We start from the raw sequence: 22,255 nt of genomic DNA, 5'->3' as shown, positions 1-22,255 counted from the left end.
TCAAACAATGCATATTCATCGGCTTCCTTTAGCAACAAACTAAGGAAACATCCAACTAACATAAATTAGATAATAGAAACAGTAAATCTAAACCACATGATATGCTGATGATCCAACAAGAACTCCATGTGGACCAAGTACATGTTGAAAAAAACGTTTGGCACAACTACCATTGCAGGGTTGTCTCACACAACAAGACATGCAGACCAAGAGTTGAAGGTCTAGAACCTCGACTCTCAATCACTACCTGAGTTGGAAAACGATTTATCTTTATGACCCTTTGTGCTAGTTGCTACTGACAGTAGGACATGCCACACTATCTTGGTCCACTAGGACAATCCTGCCTGATCCTCCTTTCAGCGAGACATTCATCACAATCCCCCACATGGGGAGTGGTGCTTTCTTCCATAGTCTTGCTAAGGACTTCTGGATCTAGGTAAGCTGTTACTCTTCTTTGCATGAATAGCACTTCTTATTGGTAAGTAACACCTATTTAGTGTTTTAAACCCACGACCTTACCCTCCATCTATTATTATTATTATTATTATTTTGACATAGAAGAACTTTGCTCAGATTAGTTGTAAGCCGCAAAATTTACTAAACAGCTAACCTCATTGTTACTTATTCAAACTCCTATGAGCAACTGACCCTAATCCAGAATCAAACTCCTATGAGCAACTGACACTAATCCAGACTAAGCAGATCATCCTCGTCTATTATGAGAGTGCTTTATAGCTCATTGTCAATCTTCACATTCATAGCACTAATAGTAATACGCATGCCAAAGGAAACATCTATTTAACGAAAACTAAAAACCATGACACTAATAGCAGCAAATGTTCCGTCTTAGCTCTTTACTTTTTCAAGCAGAGCAACTAGGGAAAAAGAAAAAGAAAAGCATCTTCAAATTTTCTTTTGCTGGGCCATATGTAATTATGTATTGTTATTGAAACATGGGCTCCTTTAATTTTCCAGCCTCAGATTTAAAGCTACACAATTTTTAATTTAGTCCTTTCATAGTCTTGCAAATAATTCTCTTTGCTAAAACATTTTTAATGGAGCATGGAGCAGAAACTTCTTCCCCCCAAAAGAAAAAAGGAAAAGAAAAAGAACAAGGTATGTTGACGGGACCGAATGCTATATTTATATTTCATTAACAAGTGTAATACACTGATAAGGGAACCCATAAAGAATAAAATTTACTTCTAGCTATTGAGGAACAGACCTAGATTGTAAATGGCTGCTAATAACCTATATATACATATCATCCTTCTAAAGACCCAAACTTCTATATATTTAAAGTGGGAGACCCCATTTATATTGTGTGAAACTATAGGCTATGATTTACAGCTCGTTGCCAGTCCTCTGTGAGTGCAACCAACCAAGGTAGTCAGACTCTTCATCTGATTGACTTGGTGGACTTGGTGGAGAAACCCTCTTCCGGATCAGCATTTCTATGGTTGGGCACTTTCTCTTCCGGCCACCCCTAATCCTGGATTGAAATTGCTCGTCTGACTCTTCAAAATCACCCTGAACCCAAAGCAGTATGATCTCAGTCATGAATTTCATTTTCTAACTTTGTCGTTAAAGGATGTCTACCCAGATGCATACCAAAGATAGTGTCAAATGATCCAAGCATAAAATACTTACGGTTGTATGAACGTGGCACCCCGTCTTCTCATGCTTGTCTCTCACATGCTTGTGTGCAAATCTCACGCCACAACCAGAAAAGCTACAGGCAAAAGGTTTAAGTTCAAGGTGCACAGCCTTGATATGCTGATAGAGATTTGATTTCTGAAAACATATAACCAAGTGAGTAAACGTCACCCAAAAAGGCAAATAAATTTTTTTTGACATAAGTAATATACTAATTCAAACATTTAGCAAAGCAAGTGAAAAAAAGGAAAATCCTAAAAAAGTGCAGTATCTTACAGTTGAAAATGTGTGAAGACAACCATCGTAGTGGCATTTGACTCTCTCCAAAGAAACTGTGTCTTCATGTATTTGTAGATGCCGCTTAATGTTCCTTCTCAGTTGCTTGGTCCCACATATCTCACAAGTAATATGTTGGTGGCAGGACTGGATGTGGGCCTTAAGGCATTCATCGTTAGAAAAATATTTCATACAGCCAGGTTCGCAGCAGAGTGCCTCCACTGAGTCTAATTTAACTGGATCAGTAATTGCATTTGTCAGAGTTTGCAACAGATAAAATTTCCAAAATTTACTAAGAAAACTTTTTTTTCTCATTTCAAGAACAATGTTACTAGATCATCTACAACACCAACTAAAGAACTATGTTACTAGATCATCTACAATACAAACTAAAGAAGACAAAGAAATGTCCAAAAAAAATTAAAAGTAGTTGGAAAGCAGAGAAACTTGCCATGGGATTCCTCATGCTTTCGCAGTTTTGATGCAAATTTGAAAACCTTTCCACACCCTATCTCCTGGCAGACAAATTGCTTCTGGGGTTCAGCATTAATTGGGGGGCAATCCTTGCTATGGAATTCTTTCACATGCCGTGTCATGTTCCCTTGGTAAGAAAATTCATGGCCACAGTTCTCAATTGGACACTTAAAGAGTTTTCCTTGGTGCTGAAGCAGATGCCGAGTCAAGTGGTCCTTTCTTCTATAGCTGGAATGGCAATCATCAACTGGACAGGTGTACAGCCTCTGCAACAAAGTCAAAAGTATCAAATACGTGTACACTAGCAAATATTACTAACAATTATATCTAGATATGCATGAACAAGAAGCCTTCAAACCTCAACTAGGAACATCGCGTGATTGAGGCTCACTTGATGGAGCTTCTCAGGGGGTCTCCCCACCTGATACTAGTCCATTCAAGTCAGAGATGCAGCCTCACGCATTTTGGAGTTCTTTTGTATGGGATCCAATGCTTCACACTTTCAATTTTCAACATCCATGAGATTTTTTTCTCAAATAATTAACAATCCCTGCAAAATAATTCACCTTCAATTGACACAAACTAAATAAATGTCTGACAAAATGCAATTGGCCATAGACACAATTAGCAATTAGGAAATAAAGCAGAAGCATCTGAGAAATGCATTCAAACATGCACAACCACTACTCCCACATTTGCTAGGAAATATTGGCAGCTTACAAATCAAATGTACTACTCATGAATTCAAATTATGCATTTTCTACAAAAATTTAAATTCTCAACTAAAAGTGCAAATAAGTTTCCTGAACAAAATTCACCACATAAGATTATATTTTAAAACAGAACAATCATTTATATATCCGCTAAATTTTGTCCAACAAGCAACTCACAGTCTATTAAGACATTTAAATTTTTGGACCAACATAGTTACACAGATATCTTGTGTGCAAATCAAAATAGCTCATAAGCATCAAACACCAACACATAATCATGTCAAATAAGCCACGTAAAAGAAAGATACCTCAACCGAGTGACTTTGCATGTGTTGCTTCAAATACGCAGGTTTTGTGAATGTCGCACCACATTCTTGACACGTATTGGACTTTTTTCCTTCTTTATCCTCTTCCCCATTAACCCGATTCTTTTCCATCTCTTCCTGAACAAAAGGAAAACACTAAAAACTAAGTACGAAATTCAATAAACAGATTTACAATCGCATATCTTCCTCTAAAGGTTGTCAACATAAGAAAATCCCACATTTTCCATTTCATCGCATAAGATATATTTTTTAATTTGGTTTTTAGAGTTACAAACAGTGCTATGATAAAAACTATCCTACACCAAAAAATTTGTGATTAATTAAAATTGGGTTTTATCTTCTCTAAACAAATTCTAATTCAATTAAGGCTTGTTCTTTTCTATAATTCTCTAATTTGACATGTTATTTATTAATACGCATTGATCATATATGTACCTTATAAAACAATTAATCAAAATTCCCTACTATAAAGAGAGATGCAGACCTTGTGGTGAGTGAGCATATGAGAAGTAATAAGAGACTTCTTGGACCTGCAAATGCCACAGTACTCACAGTAATAACGCCTTATGTCTCTGAATATTGGCTTCTCAATCTCACCCATCTCATCCATCTCTGCCATTCAAACGTGAACATATTAAATATATTAACTTTATCCCTTTTTTTCTTTTTGCAATAAAGTTATATAAATTTTTTTTTAAAAAAAAAAAAAACCCAGCTGAGCTTATAAATTTTAAGCCAAACCCATTTGTTTTTAAGCTCAAATGGGTCGTTGAGTAATTTTTTTTAATTGAACATGCTAAAAATCTTTACTTTTTGTTCATTTTTTTTTTTACAATAAGGAAATAACAAGTACATAAATTAAAATAAAAAAACCCAACTCAACCCAATTGAGATTAAGTAATTTTAAGGTGAACCCATTTGATTTTAATCTCAGATGGATTCAGTTTCATCTTTCTAGTTCCCACTTTCTGATTAAAATATGTGCTTTTCATGTTTGTCTGTGTGTTTAGCGAGAGATACAGAAAGAGAGAGTACCTGATAACAGATCGGACATGGTTGTTGTGCCAAGCGAAGCCGAATTTTGTGAAGGGTGATGGTTGTTGTGGTTGTAGATTGAGGGTTTGAGAATCTGAGATATTGGTGGTGGTGCCAAATGTAAGAGGCGGCGAGTCAACGAGAGATCTGGTTAATGTAGAGCAAACAGAAAAATCACAACCCTAGTACTGCTTTGCTTGGGCTTTGTGGGCTTTTCTTCCGGGCCTTTTGCTTTCGGACTCCAAACTTAAAATTAAGGCTTTTTTTTTTCTTTTTCTGGGGTGGGAGAATTAACAAAATTTCCAAATTATTATTATTATTATTTTTTTTGCTGAGTAAAAACAAAAAGGTTTCCACTTTGGATTCATTGATACCACATCATGTGACGGTAAAAATAATGCCATGTATACCACTAGAAATTTGATGGGGTTTACACGTATGAAAAAAATTACACATATGAATGAATGTTTATGCATGTAGTATTAGTCCAATTTGAGAATATTATAATTTTTTGTATAAAAAAAAAGAATGTTATAAATTGTCACCATATCCCTAACTTTATTTTTTGTTTTATTTACATTATTTGTAGAAGTAAAGGAATTTGAATTCTAGGTTTTTCTTTTTCCATTGAAAATACCATAAAATACTAATTAAGCTACAAGCTCTTAGTTATCTCTAACTTTATTGTTGGTTAGTTGCAATAAAAGGTATTCTAGTTTTGTTTGTGACTCATCATGTATGCTTATTCCTTAATTAATTTTTTTTTTTTAGCAAGACATAAATACAGTACTTAGGTGCTATTCCTTAGATTTTTCTTTTAAGATTTTGTCATATGACTTTTTTTTTTTATGAATGAAAGTGTATTTTTTAAGTTAAGTAGCCACATGATAGAATTTTAAGAGGTAAATTTAAGGAACAGCACCTAAGGTATTGTTCATAAGTTTTGTCAATTCTTTTTTATAGGTAAAAAGTGGGGGATGGGACGATGGTTCAAACCATATACACAAAACATCATAAAAGATACCAATACTATAGACTGTTACTTTAATCTCATAAATGTCATCAACAAAATCGAATGATTAAATTCTCCTCAATTAGAGTTTATTCATCCATTCTCTTTTCTAACTAGGAAGAGGAAAAACTTAGCAGTTATAAACAAATGAGGTCTTCCATTAAGGGTATGTTCGGATACTATTTATGACTGAAAACTGAAAATACTGCAGCAAAATAATTTTTAAATGCACGAATAATGCCGTGAGACCCAGTTTTAATGAAAATTTTGCTGAATTCCATACTTGTAAGTCTCGTGAATAATGCACAGGACTCACTATTTAAAACGCAAACGCATTGAAAAATGTCTTTAGCACAATCCAAACTAACATTAAGGATATTTTTTTTTTTTAAGGGAATTCCTTTTTGTTTTTTGACCATGTCATATTTGTTCACTTAAAACTTACGTGCTAAACTTTTTAAGTGTTGCATAGAACAAAAAAAAAAACGAGGAAAAAAAAGAGTGAGTTATAATTAGTTTAATTAATAAAATTTGTTGTCACAGTACAACCAACAGATTCAAATTCTACCTACACTAATTAGATTGAATAGAGCAAATATAATGAATAAAATAGTGTATATTTCAAACCCTATTATATCTATATAAAAAAAATGAAAGTGTAAATTAAAAAAATCCTAGGACCTCACTAACATCAAAAACCATATAAAACACCTAAATTGTAGTCTATTTGTTCTCATACAAATTTTCAACTCAAACTACCCCGCCCCACAACAAATGCCAAAGGTCATAAAATTTAATATTAAAAAACGTCGAACATGGGAATACTGTAATTGAAATCAAGAAACTTATAAAAATATGAAATTAGTATATATATCGTTAGTGACACAAAAAGCAAACTATAAAATTGGGGTTTTTGTAGAGAAGAATGAAATATTACCAGTGCAAGGAAGAGTTGTGGACCGTGAGAGACAAATAGAGAGAGATTTGTGAAAAGAGGAGAGACCAGAGGGGGAGAGGCAATGAGAATATGAGAGGAGAGAAAAAGTAAAGAGAATGAGAAAATTGAAAGCTTACCGTGAGATAGTGAGACAGAGTAGGCGCTAAAATAAGTTGTTTCTCGCAGCTATAAAGGGTAAAGAAAAAGATAATATTTATAAGAGAGATATGATGCGTGAGAGAGAGATTGTTTTCCAAAAAAAAAAAAATTTGAAAAACATCCAATAAAAAATAAGTCTTATTTTTATTAAGATTTTTTATTAACTAAAGATAGTTTTTTATTAACTAATTTTTTTTGTGCTACCAAACATTAAAAAATGTGAAAAACTATCTACGGTAAACCGAGTGTAAAAAGTACACTATTATTTAACAAAAGGCCAGATTAAAGAAAAGAAGGGAAGAAAAGTGAGTTAAAGTTAAAAGACAAGCATTGTATGGTTATTAAAGTTGAAAGGAACCCTCTTTATCTGATGAAGATTTTCTTGGTGTCCCACTTGCATATATTGCTTTGCCAATTTGCACCTCACCGACTCTCAAGATTTTCTGATTTCTCCCAGCCTGGTCTCTCTGTCCAAAACTCAAAGGAGTGGTAAGTATTGGACATAAGAAGTACACAACAACACAATCTCTTATATATTCTCTCTCTCTCTCTCTCTCTCTCTCTCTCTAAAACCACGAGTTCAGTCAATGGGTCCAGCTTTGACATTAAAATCATAACTGGTTCATGATCATGTGTGATGTGTCACAACATTGGATGAAAAAGTTTTGTCAGTCGTGTGTTTGCAATATTATTATATATAGATAATAGATTTTATAAACTCTGTTAGCAAATTATTTTAATAATTTGGAATGACTCTAATAAATTAACATTAGAATTTAGATTGAGAAATTCTATTATATTCATATTTCATATGCCACCACCTTGAATAATTAATTAAGAAGAGTTTTGTGTGGGGGAGTGGATTCAATTCTGGATCCCAAAAAGCTTGAAAGCTCATATTAGAAAGGACGGGCTAGGCCCATCTATATGAATTATAAAGGGAAGTGTCCCCTCAGATAATTCTCGAGGAGTTCTGGATATGTCACCAACATTGGAACTTTCATCCTAGGAAATAACACACGGGTGATCTTGGAAAAAATGAGTGCTCTCGAAAAACCAATTTCATTTTCTTAAATCGAGGTGTCATTCTCACTATATATACCTCAGGAAATTCCCTAAGGGGATAAGAATCACAGAGACTGCCACCTCCACATTAATGAGAGGTTCTTCACCTAATTTTTGCCATATTAAATACATATAGAACAACTTGAACAACACAAACACCCCCTCCCCCCCCAAAAGTCCTGTTTCAAGATAAGAATGGAAGGAAAACCAATAGAAGAGGGAAAAATATCTCAAAAAGATCCAGTTAGGGGTAAACCGGCTAGAGGGATAAGGAAAGGAGAATGCCTATAAAAAAGGGAGGATGGCAACAAAGAGGGGGGGGGGAGGATGAGAAAAAATAGACTAAGGAAGAGATAACAAAAATAGGAGATGAGATATTCCTTTATCTTTGAGTCCCAGTACCACTGGAAAAGTGTGTAATGGTTATTGCTAGTAATATTAATACAATCTTGCTTCTTTAAATTAGTTGTTTGAGCTTCTCGTTGTAGAGTTTTCACCTTGTTTATTAGATAAATAAATTGTGCCAATCCGTCACCTAGGTAAGAATTTCTCTTAAAGGTTTATAGAATCTTTTTGAGAATTACTGACCCCCACAAGTTTAATATTTAATCTTTATCTAATTATTTTTTAAATTTAAATAGACACACACACACACATATATATATATATATATTGCAATCTTTTCTTCCTCATCCCTTATGTTTTTTTATTTATTTAAATAGACACTTTTTTTTTTCTTGCTTCTTTTACGTTCTTTTTTTTTTTTCAAATAGGAAAATCTCTAGGCAAAAAACTAAAAAGCTTCTTCGCACGCGCTAATATATTATAAGTGTCTTTTTGGTATGATTTAAATTTTGTGACATATTTAGTTTATTTTTAAATTGTGGGATTTGCTATAAATTGGTGAAAATTTGAACAATATAATCCACTTTAAAAGGTTATAATTAATAACTACATTGTATTCTTGGTGCAGTAGTTACTCCATAAGTATAAGTGTTTATGGGGTGTGGGAGGCAAGGGCTGAGATTTAAGTCTCCAAGAGAAAGTTTCACACATATATACACTTAAATTATACTATAGTATAATTTCTATCTTATATAAAAAATGTTATAATTAATAAATTAAATAAACCAACTTTTTTGATCATTAAATAAACTAGCTTTAGAAGTAATCAAGTGAACACTATTATTAAATAAAGAAAAAAAAATATCGGCCCCACCTAAAGCTAAAAGTCTCAATTATTTTTTTTTTTGAAAAAGCCAAAGCCGCCAATCACTGCACAACCATTGTTGTAAAATGAAAAAGGATGTTTTACATAATTCCGATCGGAAGACTATTTCTTGATGCCCCCGACACCGACACTTTTACACTCACTCTAACCCATAAACACACAAACAATAATGTTATACATGGATAATTTTTTTTTTTTTTTTTTAAGGAAGATACATAGATAGTTATTGATTAAATTATATTTTATATTTAAAATTTTAATTAAATAATTTAATTTTTTATGAATAAAGAAGTTAAAAGTTTGTTATGTTATATTTATTTTAATTATATAAAATAATTAATTATATATTTAAGGATAATACAAAGTGAGAAAACTTAATTATGCTTATTAATACTGAATTAATTATTTGATGTTGTTATTATCATTATAAATTCTCACTAAATCAATCTTATAAAATATGATATTTTTCTCTCAAAATTTTATTTTTTGTTGAAATTTGATAATTATGGTTGATATTAATAGATATTTATTTTATTTATGTGTTATGTGGAACTTGATATTATAGCAATAGCCATTTATTAGTTAATAACTCATGCCCTGCACAATGTACTTGAGGGTTTAGGGTTCAACATAACATGTTTTATTCATCTTTTTTTATTATTATAAAATAATATGAAAATTTATAATTATGGTAATTATTAATAAAATATGTAATAATAAAGACAAAATATATTATTACAAAACTTTTGACACCATCACAAATATATAGGTTTGATTAACTGGTGTGACCATTTGTTAATTGACAATTTAAAAAAAAATTTAATACTACTCTTTTAGAAAATATAAAAATTTATCAAAAAATTAATTGTTTTTTTATTATTTACTATAAAAAATTGTAAATTCTCAAAATAAAAACAAAAACAAAAAACATACTTTCTCATCCATTAAATTTCCCTTTTTGAAAATAGTTCCTCAATCCATTAATTTTCCCTTTCTAAAAATACCTCCTCCTCCACTCATTTTTCAAATCTAAAAAGGAAAATGTTAACAAGCACCTGACGAGACTTGTTAATTTTTTTTTTTTGTTTTGTGTTTCACTTAAAGAAAAGAAATTGTCAAAAGAAAAAATTAAAAAAATTGTCAAAAACTGAAAAGCTGCTAAAATTTAAAAAAGTTACCCAAAAGTATATTATGGTGTTCCTTAACACAGAATCCAAATCTTCTGTCCCACTTTTCCTGCTCCACTCTATATTCCACTAATAAAAACTTGCCACGTGTTCACTTAATTAATTAAATACTACTATTAATTAATAACGGTAGCATTAATAAGTCAATAATAATAGTATTTAATTAATTAGGTGGACACGTGGCAAGTTTTTATTAGTGGAGTATAAAGTGGAGCAGAAAAAGTGAGACAGAAGATTTAGACTCCTTAACACAACCCATCTAAAAATACTTTCTCATTCCGGTGTCCTTTAACACAACTCATCTAAAAATACTTCCTCATCCATGAATAACTTGATCTCATTCTCACCTCAACACTTGCCTAAAAAGTAAAGAAAAACTTCCACGCCACTATAAAACACTTGCCTTCAAAACAGAGTAAAAATTTTACTTCACTTCTCACTACAAATTCCAACACTGTTCATTACCCAGAAAACAAAACTACACATGTCAGATACTATCAGTATCACACACCAACCCCACCTCCGCTCTTCTCTCTCTGTCTCTCTATAAAACGACAGACCGTACCACGTGATCTTCTTTATTCCACAGTTACTCTCTCTCTCTCTCTCTCTCTCTCTATCTGTGTTTAACAACAATTCTATTCAACTCTTCAGTTCTCAGTTCTCACTCACTCTCTGTTTAATCTTTTTCAACGGAAAACCTTTTCCTTTTCCCGAGAATCTCAAATTCAAAAGCTCAAACCTTTTCCAACTGTAAAGCAATTTTTAAAGTTTTTCAATCTATAAATTATATAATCACACTTTAAACTTTAAACTCTCACTTTAAAAATGCGGAATTTTGCTTAGCTCAATTGTCAAATTCAGAAACCCTAGCTTTTTTTTTTTTCAAAAATGCACGGCTACAGTAGGCTTGGCTCATCGGCGAGGACTTCGTCGTCGACGTCATCGCCGCCGTCGTCTCCGCGGTTCCGGCACGGCCGGAACAAGCTCTGCGCCGGCGGCCGGAGCTCGAAGCAGACGAGCGCGGTGGAGAGAGTGGTGTACGTGTTCGTGTCGGCGGTGTTTCGGAGGCGAGGCGTGCTGTTGTTCGCGCCGGTGCTGTACATTTCGCTGATGCTGCTGTACATGGGGTCGGTGGGGTTTGATGTGGTGAATTTGAAGCACACTGTGGTTGGAGTTGTTGTGCATAGTAGCAAGCATCGGACGACGGCAATGGCGCCCGGTTCGGTTTATCGGAGCCCTCAGGTTTTTGAGAAGTTGTGGCCGTTAATGGAGGCTGAGAGTAATGGGAGTAGAGTCAATGCGGTACCGTTTTTTTGCCCCTCTCTTTGAAATTTAGCTTATTTGTGGAAAAAGAATGAATTTTTAGTTGTATTTATTAATGTTACTTATTATGCTTTGTGTGAATTTTTGTGGGTTTGGAAAAATGTGTTATAATTGACTTTGATTTATTGTGTTTTTACGGTTTGGTTTATGAAATCTCGTTGAGAACGGTTGAAAAATTAGTATGGTAGTTCAACAAGCTTTGGAAAGTAGTAGTGGGTTCCAGTTAGGTTAGCTGGTAAAGAGTTTTTTTTGTTGTGTTTGAATCCCGCCAAGACTTAAAAAGAAACTAATTTGGCGTCTTTGTAATGGTAAAGAACAATCAATTGGAGAACCCAACTCAGTTCAAATCATTTGGTATCTATTAATGCTTTAGAAAGGAGGGTATGCATTAAGAATGGGTTTAATTTATGGACATCAATGTACTTTCGAATCTGCTGTTCCCTCTTCCCTTGGTGTCAAAACTAACTTATAGAAGAAAATTAAGGGTTTATGGACCTCTTTTTATGGTTGGAGTGTATGTAGATGTAAGGTTTTATTGGTTCTAAGAATGCGAAAATTGTCAGATTGATGAATGACTTTGAAGCCATGTTGCATTTGATTTGGAATAAAGATTTTATGCTAAGTTGCATTGTTGTCGTTGATTGAGGGTTTGTTTGGATACCGTTTATTTTGTTGAAAATATTGTAGCAAAATATTTTTTAAAAGGCAAAAACACTGTTCATGCATTTTTTAAGGGTTGGCTGGTCCATGAACAGTGCCATGGAACCAGCCAAAAAAAAAAACGCAAACGCACACTAAGAGCATCCACAGCAGATGTTGCAAAAAAAATGCCATTTTCTAACATCAAAAGCCTACTTTATTATTTTACCACATCATTTTACAACATCCCATTTATCAGATGTTTTATCTTTCAATTCTATACATTAAAATAATATTTACTATACATTAAAATGATATATTCTCTCCAACGCCGATCAATGTTAACCAAAAAAAAAAAAACAACGCCGATCAACAACATCGACAGCAACAAACCAACACCAACAATAGCAACAAACCAACAACATCAACAGAAACAACACCAACAACACTAGCAAATTCCAAATCCAAAAACCTCAAAAAAAGAGGAAAAAAAAAAAACTCAACCACATCGAAAATGCTGGAGCATCGAAAACGCAGGTGAGGGCTGTGGATGTCGGCGGCGAGCTGTGGAGAATGAGATGGCGAGATTAGCGGCGAGGACTGGCGAGATCGGCGGCTAGGATTGGAAAATGAGGCGGCGAGATTGAGATCGGCAAGGAGAAGCTGACAGAGGCGAGATCGAGATCGAGATTGGCAGGGATCGAGACCGAGACCGAGATTGGTGAGATCAAGATCGGCAGGGAAGATTTTCGGGTTTGAAGGCTGGAATTTTTGAGAAAAATGTTTGTTCAATTCAATGTTGAGAAGGCCGGAAATCTGATTTGAAGAGGGAGAGAGAGACCAGTTGAGAGAGAGAGAGAGAGAGAGAGAGAGAGATTGTGAGGAGAGAGAAAAAAATGAATTAAAGAAGTGGGAGGAGAGAGAAAAGTTGAATAAAAATAATAAAAATATTTTGCAACATCCATCCGTACTGTGGCAAAATTGCCATGGTACTATTTAGTGTTGCATAATTATGGCACATATAGCACATCTGATAATGCTTCGTTTTTGTGTTTGGTGTGCCAAATGTGCCAAATATTTGGCATTTGGCACATTTGACACATCTACTACGGATGCTCTTAGATTATTAGACGTGTTTTGATGAGTTAAAACTGTGGATTAGAAATATCACAAGATAATTTTGGGTAACGGTAAGCGCACATGCATTCATTTCGGTTGATGAGAAGATTCAAATATTAATGAGCCTAGTAGGTTAAAGGTAGAGTTGCTACTAAGCGAAAAAAGGAAAGTTGAGGAATTAATATGGATTTTTGAGGACCTACTATTGTTGTCAATAGGGAGTTTTACTTGTGAGCCAAAGAATTTACAAAGTTAAGAGGGAGGCCAGAGGCCAAAAAGGATACATGAAAGACAATGATTAATAACACCCTACCTCATTGAAGTGTTCCTTCGAGCATGTTGTTTTAAATTGGAGAAATACTCTGTTCATGTCCAACTGTTTTAAGTTCTGTCCCAGATTTTACATTTTTCAGGTAATCCACAATGACATCCACATCTAATTCCTCTCTTTTGTACCCTATCAACAATGTACTTTACCTTCTTGTGATGACATAGGTCTTTACTAAACCATATAACTACAGTGAATGGTTTTCTTTTTTACTCCAGATTTTGTTGTTGTTATTATTATTATTAGTATTATTTTTTGTTATATTTTCATTGGTGAACCCTATCAGAAATGTGTTTGGCATGCTTTGGCTCCATTTGTTGATTTGTTGTTTAGTAATTTCCATAGGTCATGCATCTTTTACTTTTACCTTTTCTTTCTTTCTTTTATTGTTTAAATGACATTTCTTTTTTTCCCCACCTTCTTTCTTTATACATTGTTTCCTATTGTTCTTTGATGCAACTCCTTTCCTATATTGAACTGTGCAGTCATTCAATAAAATGACTTTGAGTGTAATATTTTATATCATTATTTTTAATATTTTGTGCTGCTTCAGGAATTAATCTTCAATTGTTATGCCTTATTTATTTATTTTTTTTTAAATTTTATTTACACCCTATGTGTACTTATATGACTAAAAATATTCTGCAATGGAAATCATGCAGTTGATGATGGCATGGAATTCAACTGGGCGTCAAGGTTGGAAGCCTTGTGTTGACAAGAGTATTTCAACAACAGGTTTGGGTTTTCTATAGAGTGTTACTTAACATGACTACTATTTATTTTAATGGATTGCCCGCTATAGTCTATAATTGTTTTTTTTTCTTTTGTTAGTTACTCATACACCCATGAGATCTTAAACTACTACTACACTTTTCACCCCATTCTTATGGGGGAGGAAGTGCTATTCAGGTTAGAGCTCATGGGATCTAATTGCTAATTCCTTTTTCAGACTGTTTGGGGTTGGGTGTAGTGATCCTTCTTTGCATATGGTTCTTTCTAAGGCAATATTCTCTCATGCATCATTAATGATGAGATCCATTCTTACCGGTACTCCTCACACCAGTTTTAGACAATAGTATATGTATGGATCTACCTTTCATCTGATCAGACCATCTCAAGCAATTTTCTCTCCTCTTCTTGTTAAATGATGCCTGGCCAAAGCTGCTTACGCTAAATTTTCTGTTCAGCATCATGCATATGTTGAATAACTTGAAGCATGCTGCATAATGCATATACCATTTTTTTTTGACACGTGTAATGCTATGTTTGATTTAATTGGCCTCTGCGCGTAACTTAGGAGTGAAATATTGATAGGAAATTTTAATAGCAGAGGATAGCATGCCTCATCATATTACTATTTGTGTTTCCTAATATTTCATTTTTGTTGTATTTGGACATTACATTTTGCATGTCAAGGAATTATGAGTAGCTGAGCGCTGTCTTTTATACTTTAAGGTTTCTCAGAATTGCCAAAGTCAAATGGTTTCCTAATAATTGAAGCAAATGGTGGGTTGAACCAACAGCGCTTATCGGTATGTTTTGTTTCTTCAAATGTTATTTCTCTTTTTTTCCCTAGAAAGATTGGTTGAATATGGTAATACTGCCTTAGATCATAGATGGAAATAATTCTGTGGGTTAGACAGGATGATTTGGTGACCTTGATGACTTTTGGTCTTTGGCTGATGGTAAATCTGCTCCAATTCAGATTTTGTTGGAAGACATTAGAGCATTTTGCTGACATATATCTCTGATTAGTCAGATATTGAATGATAATGGGATGAATGTAATAGATTTTTCAAGTATATCTTACACTGCATTAAAATTTATTTGGTAATTTTTCCATCCTTTCTACACAGATATGCGATGCAGTTGCGGTGGCTGGATTACTGAATGCAACTCTTGTCATTCCAATTTTTCATTTAAATAGTGTTTGGCGAGATTCCAGGTATGTTGCTGCTATTGTTGGTGTTTCTATGATCATCATCTTCATCCACATATTTAGTGGTTCTTTTGTTATGGTTATTTTTATTAAATAACTTTGCCTAGTGGTGCTTAAGATACATGGAAGCAATTAGGTATTAGGATGGGGCCAGAGTGGTTTTTATTGGACAAATGCTCCTTCAACTTGGTTTTTCTGGCCAATCTGGCAGATCCAGCCGCTTTGACAGCTGGAATATCCTTCTTTACTAGAGGATCTTCATGTTGACCACCGCATCCTTCCTATTATTCTAAGTTTTGCACAGTTATGAGGGTAAAAAAGCTCTTCACAATATAGGCATAAATTAACTCAAGACTCCCGTAAGCCAACTTCTTCCCTTGATTACATAGATCATATTACACCATCCTACTAGGTCTAGGGCCATGGGTTTGCAGATTAGTTCCAAATATCTGTAGGCAAGCTTTTAAGGTGAAAATCTGCAACTTTTTTTTTTGCAAAATCAGTTTTGAAGGGAACAGACAAATTATTTTCATGTTCTGTTCTTAAGTTCTCAAAACATTATCACTGTTTTCTGTCTTCCAGCCCCTAACTTAGCAAGCGTGACGCGGACAATGAGATGTTTTTGCAGAATGGGAGCTCTTCCTTCTTAACAACATCCTTTCAAGGTCTTTAATTAAGGCAAGCAGGGTGGAGGGAGTGTCCATATGTGGAAAATATATTTTGATTGAATGTCTAACCTTTGTAGTTAGTAAACATTGTGGTCATGTGGGTGATGCCTTGTTTGAGGAGGCATGGATGATTAATTTTCTAGGTGGGTTTTAAACCCATGACTTCACCTGCCACCTTGCTCATGTAAGGGAGGAAGTTGCATTGTGTAGTATTAATTGTTAAGTTAGGGATGCTTCTTTGTTGATACATTATGCATGGTTGGAGTTGAACGATTTATTTTGTTGTTCTAAGGGTTTTAAGTTTTATTAAAGTTTAATTTTGTTATGAAGGTAAAGAAAGGGAGAATTTATTAAGTAATCATATTTGTGAATCATGGCTATGATATATAGAACATGTGACACGTATTAGAGATTAAAGCAGCTACCTATTTTTGAATTAAGATGTACTTTAAATTTGATATGTGGGATAAGTGAACCTTGATTTGTTTTAAATCAGTGAATGGGTTTGAGTAAATTGGCATGCCTCTGTAGTGGGATCTATACTTTGGAAATTGACAGTTTAAAAACTGTTGCGGAATAACAAAGGTTATTATGACTATAACAAAAACAAGGCATACACTCCAAAACATATATTCGCCTAACATTTTCTTGTTAGTTTTATTTTTTTTATTTTTTACATTCGAAAGAGCCTTGAATCTTGATCGAATCAAATATAATATGATTTTCTCATCTTATTTTTGCTGGAATTGCAGCAAGTTTGGGGACATTTTTGATGAAGATTTCTTCATATATGCACTCAAAAATCACGTTAATGTGGTCAGAGAGCTCCCAGAAGATATACTTCAGCGGTTTGACAATAACATAAGTAAGATTGTGAATTTGAGAGTAAAAGGTTGGTCAAGTCCAACCTACTATCTTCAAAAGGTCCTACCAAAGCTGGTGCAAATGGGGTATGAGATTTTTGTCTCTTTCAATTCTGAGTATGTGAACAATTCACAATGGTAATTATTATAAACTAACCTTAAAAATAAATAAAAAATAACCTTAATACCTTTTTGTTTACGCCATGGTTTTTGCATAATCTCATGGCATTGTCTGTTACTTTCACATAATGGACAAGTATAGACAATGCTTTGTTAGGTTGATTTGTGGTTATATCTGTAAATTATAATTGACTTCTTGTCCAACTGATGCAAAGAACATTTGCCACCTTTTGGTAAAGTGGATTGTTTCACATAATTGAGGATGAAGATGACAAAAATTGTGTTTTAAATACTTAAAAGGAAAAAATAAAAATTTTCAACTGAAAAATAATGATGCGTGGACAGAACTCCTAAAAATGTTCTGCTTGTTCTATTTAGGGATGTGATTATTTTGCCATCTATCATTAGCATTGGGCTATAATTATCAAAGACACGCATATATAGAAGCTTGTTTTATGCAATATTTGGGGACATTATTACGTATATACTTTTCTACTGCAATCAATTATTTAAATTGCCTTCAGGTTTCCTACAGTTACCTATGCAACCCTCTGATCTCTTTTCTATTGATGGGCTTGTAACATGTCTTTGACAAATTATATGTTTTCCACATTTCTTGGTGCAGGGCTGTACGCATTGCACCCTTCTCAAATAGGTTGGCCCAAGAAGTTCCTTCAAATGTCCAATGGCTTAGATGCTTAGCCAATTATGAAGCACTAAGGTTTTCAGGGCCTATAAGAAGGCTTGCAGAGAATATGGTTGATCGGATGGTTAAGAATAGCTCCCAGAGTGGGGGTAAATACGTTTCAGTGCATCTTCGTTTTGAGGAGGTGTTATTCTTGTCCCTGCATTCTTTTGTCTTGTATGATTTATGAAAGTAGCCATGTCCTAGATCATTTCTAAGTGCCAATTTTCCTCTTTCAAAGGACATGGTAGCATTTTCATGCTGTGAGTATGATGGAGGGGAGGAAGAGAAACGTGAAATGGATATTGCACGTGAAAGAAGTTGGAGAGGAAAATTCAGAAGAAGGGGTAGAGTAATAAGGCCTGGTGCAAATCGGGTAGATGGAAAATGCCCTTTAACTCCATTGGAGGTATACACAAACGCATTAACTTATTCTTATTTTTGGTAATTTCTCTATTTTTTCCCCCTTGTCTTGTAATATACTCTTTTTTTCCTTTATACAAATCTTAGTATTCAAAGCTCTGAAAATATCTGCCATCTGGGTTCTTTGAGTCTTTAGCAGTATCTAAGAGTTCTCATTTCTACTATTAAAAACTCTAATCCCTCACAATATATGAGTGGGCCTCTTAAAAACATAAGCATGCATATTTCAGGTCTCCTGTCAATCATTATTTATTACTTGTGAAATGCATATGAACACGTTTCTTTCATCTAAACCTGATGGTAAACTCAGTTTGATTCAAAAACTAAGGCATTACTGTTGCAACTGTGACTTTTTCATGTCCTTGGATTCTGATTCATGTCTGCTGATCTGTTCACTTCCTATTCGTGCTATAGGTTGGAATGATGCTTAGGGGCATGGGTTTCGATAATAACACCTCAGTATATGTTGCAGCTGGAAAAATCTATAAAGCGGAAAAGTACATGGCTCCGCTTAAACAGATGTTTCCACGTTTAGAGACAAAAGATACTTTAGCCACTCCTGAAGAACTTGCTCCATTTAAGGTATCCTACAAGCTATGGTGCAAGCCCTTTTTACAACTAGGAACCAGACAATCATCTAGTAGAAAAGAAGATAGAGCTAGGAATAAGTCAGTCTTTTTAATACTGAAGTTTCTGATGTAGGGCCATTCATCTAGGTTGGCTGCTCTTGATTATACGGTGTGTCTTCACAGTGAAGTGTTTGTCACAACTCAGGGTGGAAATTTTCCCCACTTCTTGATGGGTCACAGGCGCTACTTTTATGGAGGACATGCTAAGACAATCAAACCTGATAAGAGGAAACTAGCATTATTATTTGATAGGCCTGATATCAGGTACAAGGCAGTCTTTCATTTTTCAGTTTTAATTTCTGAATTCTATAAGTAGCACTTCTGAAACTAAACTTTTATTCGGCTAAACAGAATTGATCATCAATAGTTACCGGTTATCCTAAAAATCAAATCAGTTGATGCAAAATCAATCTCCCTCACTTTGCTTCTTGTTTGTGTACCAAGAACAAAAGAGCTTGAATGATTTATACATTTTATTTGTCTTCTGTTCAGTTTGAATTAGATTATATGGCCCATTGGACAATGAAAATAATTAAAGAACTACATGTTTTGAAACTTGTCGTTATCTACAAAGCACTATGCTATAGATCCACAGCAGATGGTTCCTAAGCACTTAGAACATTTAAAATTATGCTTGAAATATGTAGGATGTGTCCAAAATGGTCTTAGTTATGTTCAAAAAAGGATGAAATGTAGATAAATGTCCTGAGAAATATCCTTGATTTGGAAGTATCCCAGCATGCAAATATTGTATGTCAGGCTATGTGCACCTTCACGAAGTGGCTTCTGGTGCTACCTCGTAAGATTTTTGGCTCCTTGCATAATAATTTCTAGCTTCCCTGTTTTTAATAAGCACGTACTTTGTAATGAATGTTATCGGTCCTCAAATATCACTCCCAACCCTCCCTCCAAAAATTTTTTTTATTAAATTTCATTATTGCTTCTATTCTCAATAATAGCCATAATAAGCATAGAATTTTATCATTTGATTCATTACTTTTTTTATTTGACTTCTCTAGATGGGAAGACTTTAGTCGACCAATGCAAGACATGCTTCGCCACAGTGATCATAAGGGATTTGAAGTGAAGAAGCCTAGCGGGTCACTCTACACCTTTCCTATGCCAGATTGCATGTGTAAACTAGCAGAAGCAAGAAGTGAAAGCAGTAACACAACAAGACTTGCTTGAAACTTTGAATGTACAAATACGTAGGATCACAAATTTTTCACACCTGTATTTATTAGTGTATTATTCAATTGAATTCTTAAATGATTCTTTCGTTTAAGTTGATAGGAGAGCTTTTGAGGTTTTGATTCTTTGAGGTTCATTGACTCAGTAAGATTGGTAGTTTTGTACTCAAAATTCAATGTACATGACGCTGTAACTTGTAATGATTTACTAAAGGAATCTAGCATTAAATTATATGTAGCATTTTTTTCTTTTGTCAAGACTAATTTTGATTTGGTGACATGCTTCAATCTTTCCCTGTAGATTTGTTGTCCATTAATATTGCTTAATGGCTACTTATAAAAAAATATTGCATAATTTCTGGTTTCTAATTTAGGTAATGTAAAACGACTATTTGATTGTTTTATGTTTGCATATACTTTTAAAGCGAAATTACAATATTAGTCCTTTAAGTTTGAAGCGTGAGCAATTGGTCTCTCAAATTTATAAAATGAGCAATATAAGTCTTTTTACTAACTTTCATTAACGGTGTTACTTATGTGGCTAACGGATAATGACTTGACATTTTATTTTAATGATGTGACACATTTTAATTAAAAAATTACAAATTAAAAGTACACATGATAAATTTTTTTTTACAACGGCACCAAATTAAAAAAAAAAAAAACTTTTTTTTTTCTACCAATTGTAAATATATCAAAATTCGTGGGATCCACTGATGTAAACATAGACAACTTCTTCTTCTCTTCCAAATGTGACTTCTTTTTTTTTTTGGTCCTGCACGAAACCCACTAATTGTCTTCTTCTTTCTTCTTTTTATTTTTATTTCCTATCTCTCTAGCACGAACCCACACACTGGTGGTCTAAGGTATTCTTCTTCATTTTTTGTTTTTTGGTGTTTACTGTTTTGGTGGTCTTCTTGTTTCAAATAAAATAAAACCCAGTTGAATTTAACCCCACCAACAAAACAAAATTCATAAAAATAGAATCTCAAACCCAGAAAACAAAACCCATTTGAGTTTAACCCTCAACCACAAAACAAAAACCAAATCAAACATTTAAAGAAAATAAAAGAAAGAAACAACAAAAAAGAAGCAAAGACGCTGCGAAGTGCTATATTATACATGCCGTGCTTTTTTGCTGCTATGCCTCTACTGGGATTCCATGGGTTTTGTTTCATCCCATAGAGTGTCTGCAAATGTTTAGCTATTTTAGTTTATTCGGTTTCTGTATTTTGTTGCAGTTATGTGTAGTTGTTGTGTTAATATATATCTTGTTAGTGTATGTATCTTATCAGCCCGGTTGGGCTGTGAAGTTTGTGGTGTTGTAAGACCTTTTAAAGTGTGTTTCGTTTACATTTAATAAAATTTCAGTTTACGCAAAAAAAAAAAAAAAAAATGCTGGGACCTGTTTCTGTAATTTTAATTTGTAATTTTTTAATTAAAATATGCCACCTCAAAATAAAATGCCAAGTCATTATTTGTTAGCCACGTAAGTAACACCGTTAATAGCAGTTAGTAAAAAGACTTATCTTGCTCATTTTGAAAACTTGAAGTACTAATTGTGCACATTGCAAACTTAAGGGTCCAATTGCTTACACATGGTAAACTTAAGGGACCAATATCGTAGTTTCACCTACTTTTAACCGGTAAAGTTTGGAATTGTTTTCATTTTGACCCTTTATGTCTGGAAATTTTTGGCCCTTCATTTTTTATTCATTTCCATATTGGATCCATATCTTTCCAATTTCATATTATTAAAGGATTAAAATGACAAGTCAAAATAAAAATTTTGAAACGTGAAGGGTTAAACAAAAAAAACTTAATCAAACGAAAATTTTAAAATGTAATGGGTCAATATAAAAATAGAATTAATCAAGCATGAAGTGTCAAGATTAAAATTTTGATATAGAATTATAGAAAGGACCAAAATGAAAAAAAATCCTAAGCTTTGAAGTGTCAAAATTAAAATTTTGATATAGAGTTATCGAAAGGACCAAAATGAAAATAATCCTGGGTTTTAAGAACTAGAATTGTATTTCAATCTTAAATGTTCTATTAGATGTTCTTATTGTAGAGTGCATTGGATTATCAAAAAAAAAAATTGTAGAGTGCATTGGTATCAACCGTGTGAATTCCCCTAGACATGCATTGTAAGTTACAACTTCAACTCAAGAGTGCACCATGCATGCTTGACATATTTGTTATCATATGGAGGTGGGACTAGTGTTACTCTTGCTTCTTTTCTTTAGATGAAG

General features: G+C 33.7%; 2 protein-coding genes across 5 annotated transcripts; one reads left to right on the top strand and one right to left on the bottom strand.

Annotated features, from left to right (window-relative positions):
• Positions 1-1,121: 1,121 nt before the first annotated feature.
• On the bottom strand, positions 1,122-4,626 carry LOC142618258 (transcription factor IIIA). 3 transcript variants are annotated; one of them, XM_075791164.1, is made up of 7 exons: positions 4,481-4,626; positions 3,930-4,057; positions 3,428-3,562; positions 2,384-2,672; positions 1,933-2,168; positions 1,651-1,794; positions 1,122-1,530 (listed from the first exon to the last, which is right to left on the bottom strand). In XM_075791164.1, exons 1-7 carry the CDS (start codon positions 4,497-4,499, stop codon positions 1,345-1,347), a joined length of 1,137 nt encoding a protein of 378 aa, XP_075647279.1. In that variant the 5' UTR covers positions 4,500-4,626; the 3' UTR covers positions 1,122-1,344. The 3 variants fall into 3 exon arrangements, with proteins under 3 accessions (XP_075647279.1, XP_075647281.1, XP_075647280.1); XM_075791166.1 differs by lacking the exon at positions 3,930-4,057 and having other exon boundaries at positions 4,481-4,611; XM_075791165.1 differs by lacking the exon at positions 4,481-4,626 and having other exon boundaries at positions 3,930-4,064.
• A 6,029-nt stretch (positions 4,627-10,655) lies between these two features.
• On the top strand, positions 10,656-20,258 carry LOC142621374 (O-fucosyltransferase 9). Of its 2 annotated transcripts, XM_075794690.1 has the most exons (10): positions 10,666-11,376; positions 14,146-14,218; positions 14,939-15,015; positions 15,340-15,428; positions 16,843-17,040; positions 17,699-17,903; positions 18,000-18,167; positions 18,596-18,763; positions 18,884-19,074; positions 19,830-20,258. In XM_075794690.1, the coding sequence occupies exons 1-10, from the start codon at positions 10,963-10,965 to the stop codon at positions 19,996-19,998; spliced, it is 1,752 nt and encodes a 583-aa protein (XP_075650805.1). In that variant the 5' UTR covers positions 10,666-10,962; the 3' UTR covers positions 19,999-20,258. The 2 variants fall into 2 exon arrangements, with proteins under 2 accessions (XP_075650806.1, XP_075650805.1); XM_075794691.1 differs by lacking the exon at positions 19,830-20,258 and having other exon boundaries at positions 10,656-11,376; positions 18,898-19,056.
• Positions 20,259-22,255: the final 1,997 nt, after the last annotated feature.

The sequence above is a fragment of the Castanea sativa genome, chromosome 12 (assembly GCF_040712315.1).
Source record: "Castanea sativa cultivar Marrone di Chiusa Pesio chromosome 12, ASM4071231v1".
Classification (NCBI taxonomy): domain Eukaryota; kingdom Viridiplantae; phylum Streptophyta; class Magnoliopsida; order Fagales; family Fagaceae; genus Castanea; species Castanea sativa.
Note: the sequence above shows the minus strand (reverse complement) of the source record. Positions and strands in the feature narration are given on the sequence as shown.

Bases quoted from the DNA above. Each gene is read 5' to 3' on its own strand.
- LOC142618258 (XM_075791164.1), bottom strand. The intron at 3,563-3,929 runs GTCTGCATCTCT...CCTTTTGTTCAG, and splicing joins ATATGCTCACTCACCACAAG to GAAGAGATGGAAAAGAATCG. The intron at 1,531-1,650 runs GTAAGTATTTTA...CTTTGGGTTCAG, and splicing joins GGTGCCACGTTCATACAACC to GGTGATTTTGAAGAGTCAGA.
- LOC142621374 (XM_075794690.1), top strand. From the start codon at position 10,963: ATGCACGGCTACAGTAGGCTTGGCTCATCGGCGAGGACTTCGTCGTCG. The intron at 14,219-14,938 runs GTTTGGGTTTTC...TTATACTTTAAG, and splicing joins CAAGAGTATTTCAACAACAG to GTTTCTCAGAATTGCCAAAG. The intron at 17,904-17,999 runs GTGTTATTCTTG...CCTCTTTCAAAG, and splicing joins TGCATCTTCGTTTTGAGGAG to GACATGGTAGCATTTTCATG.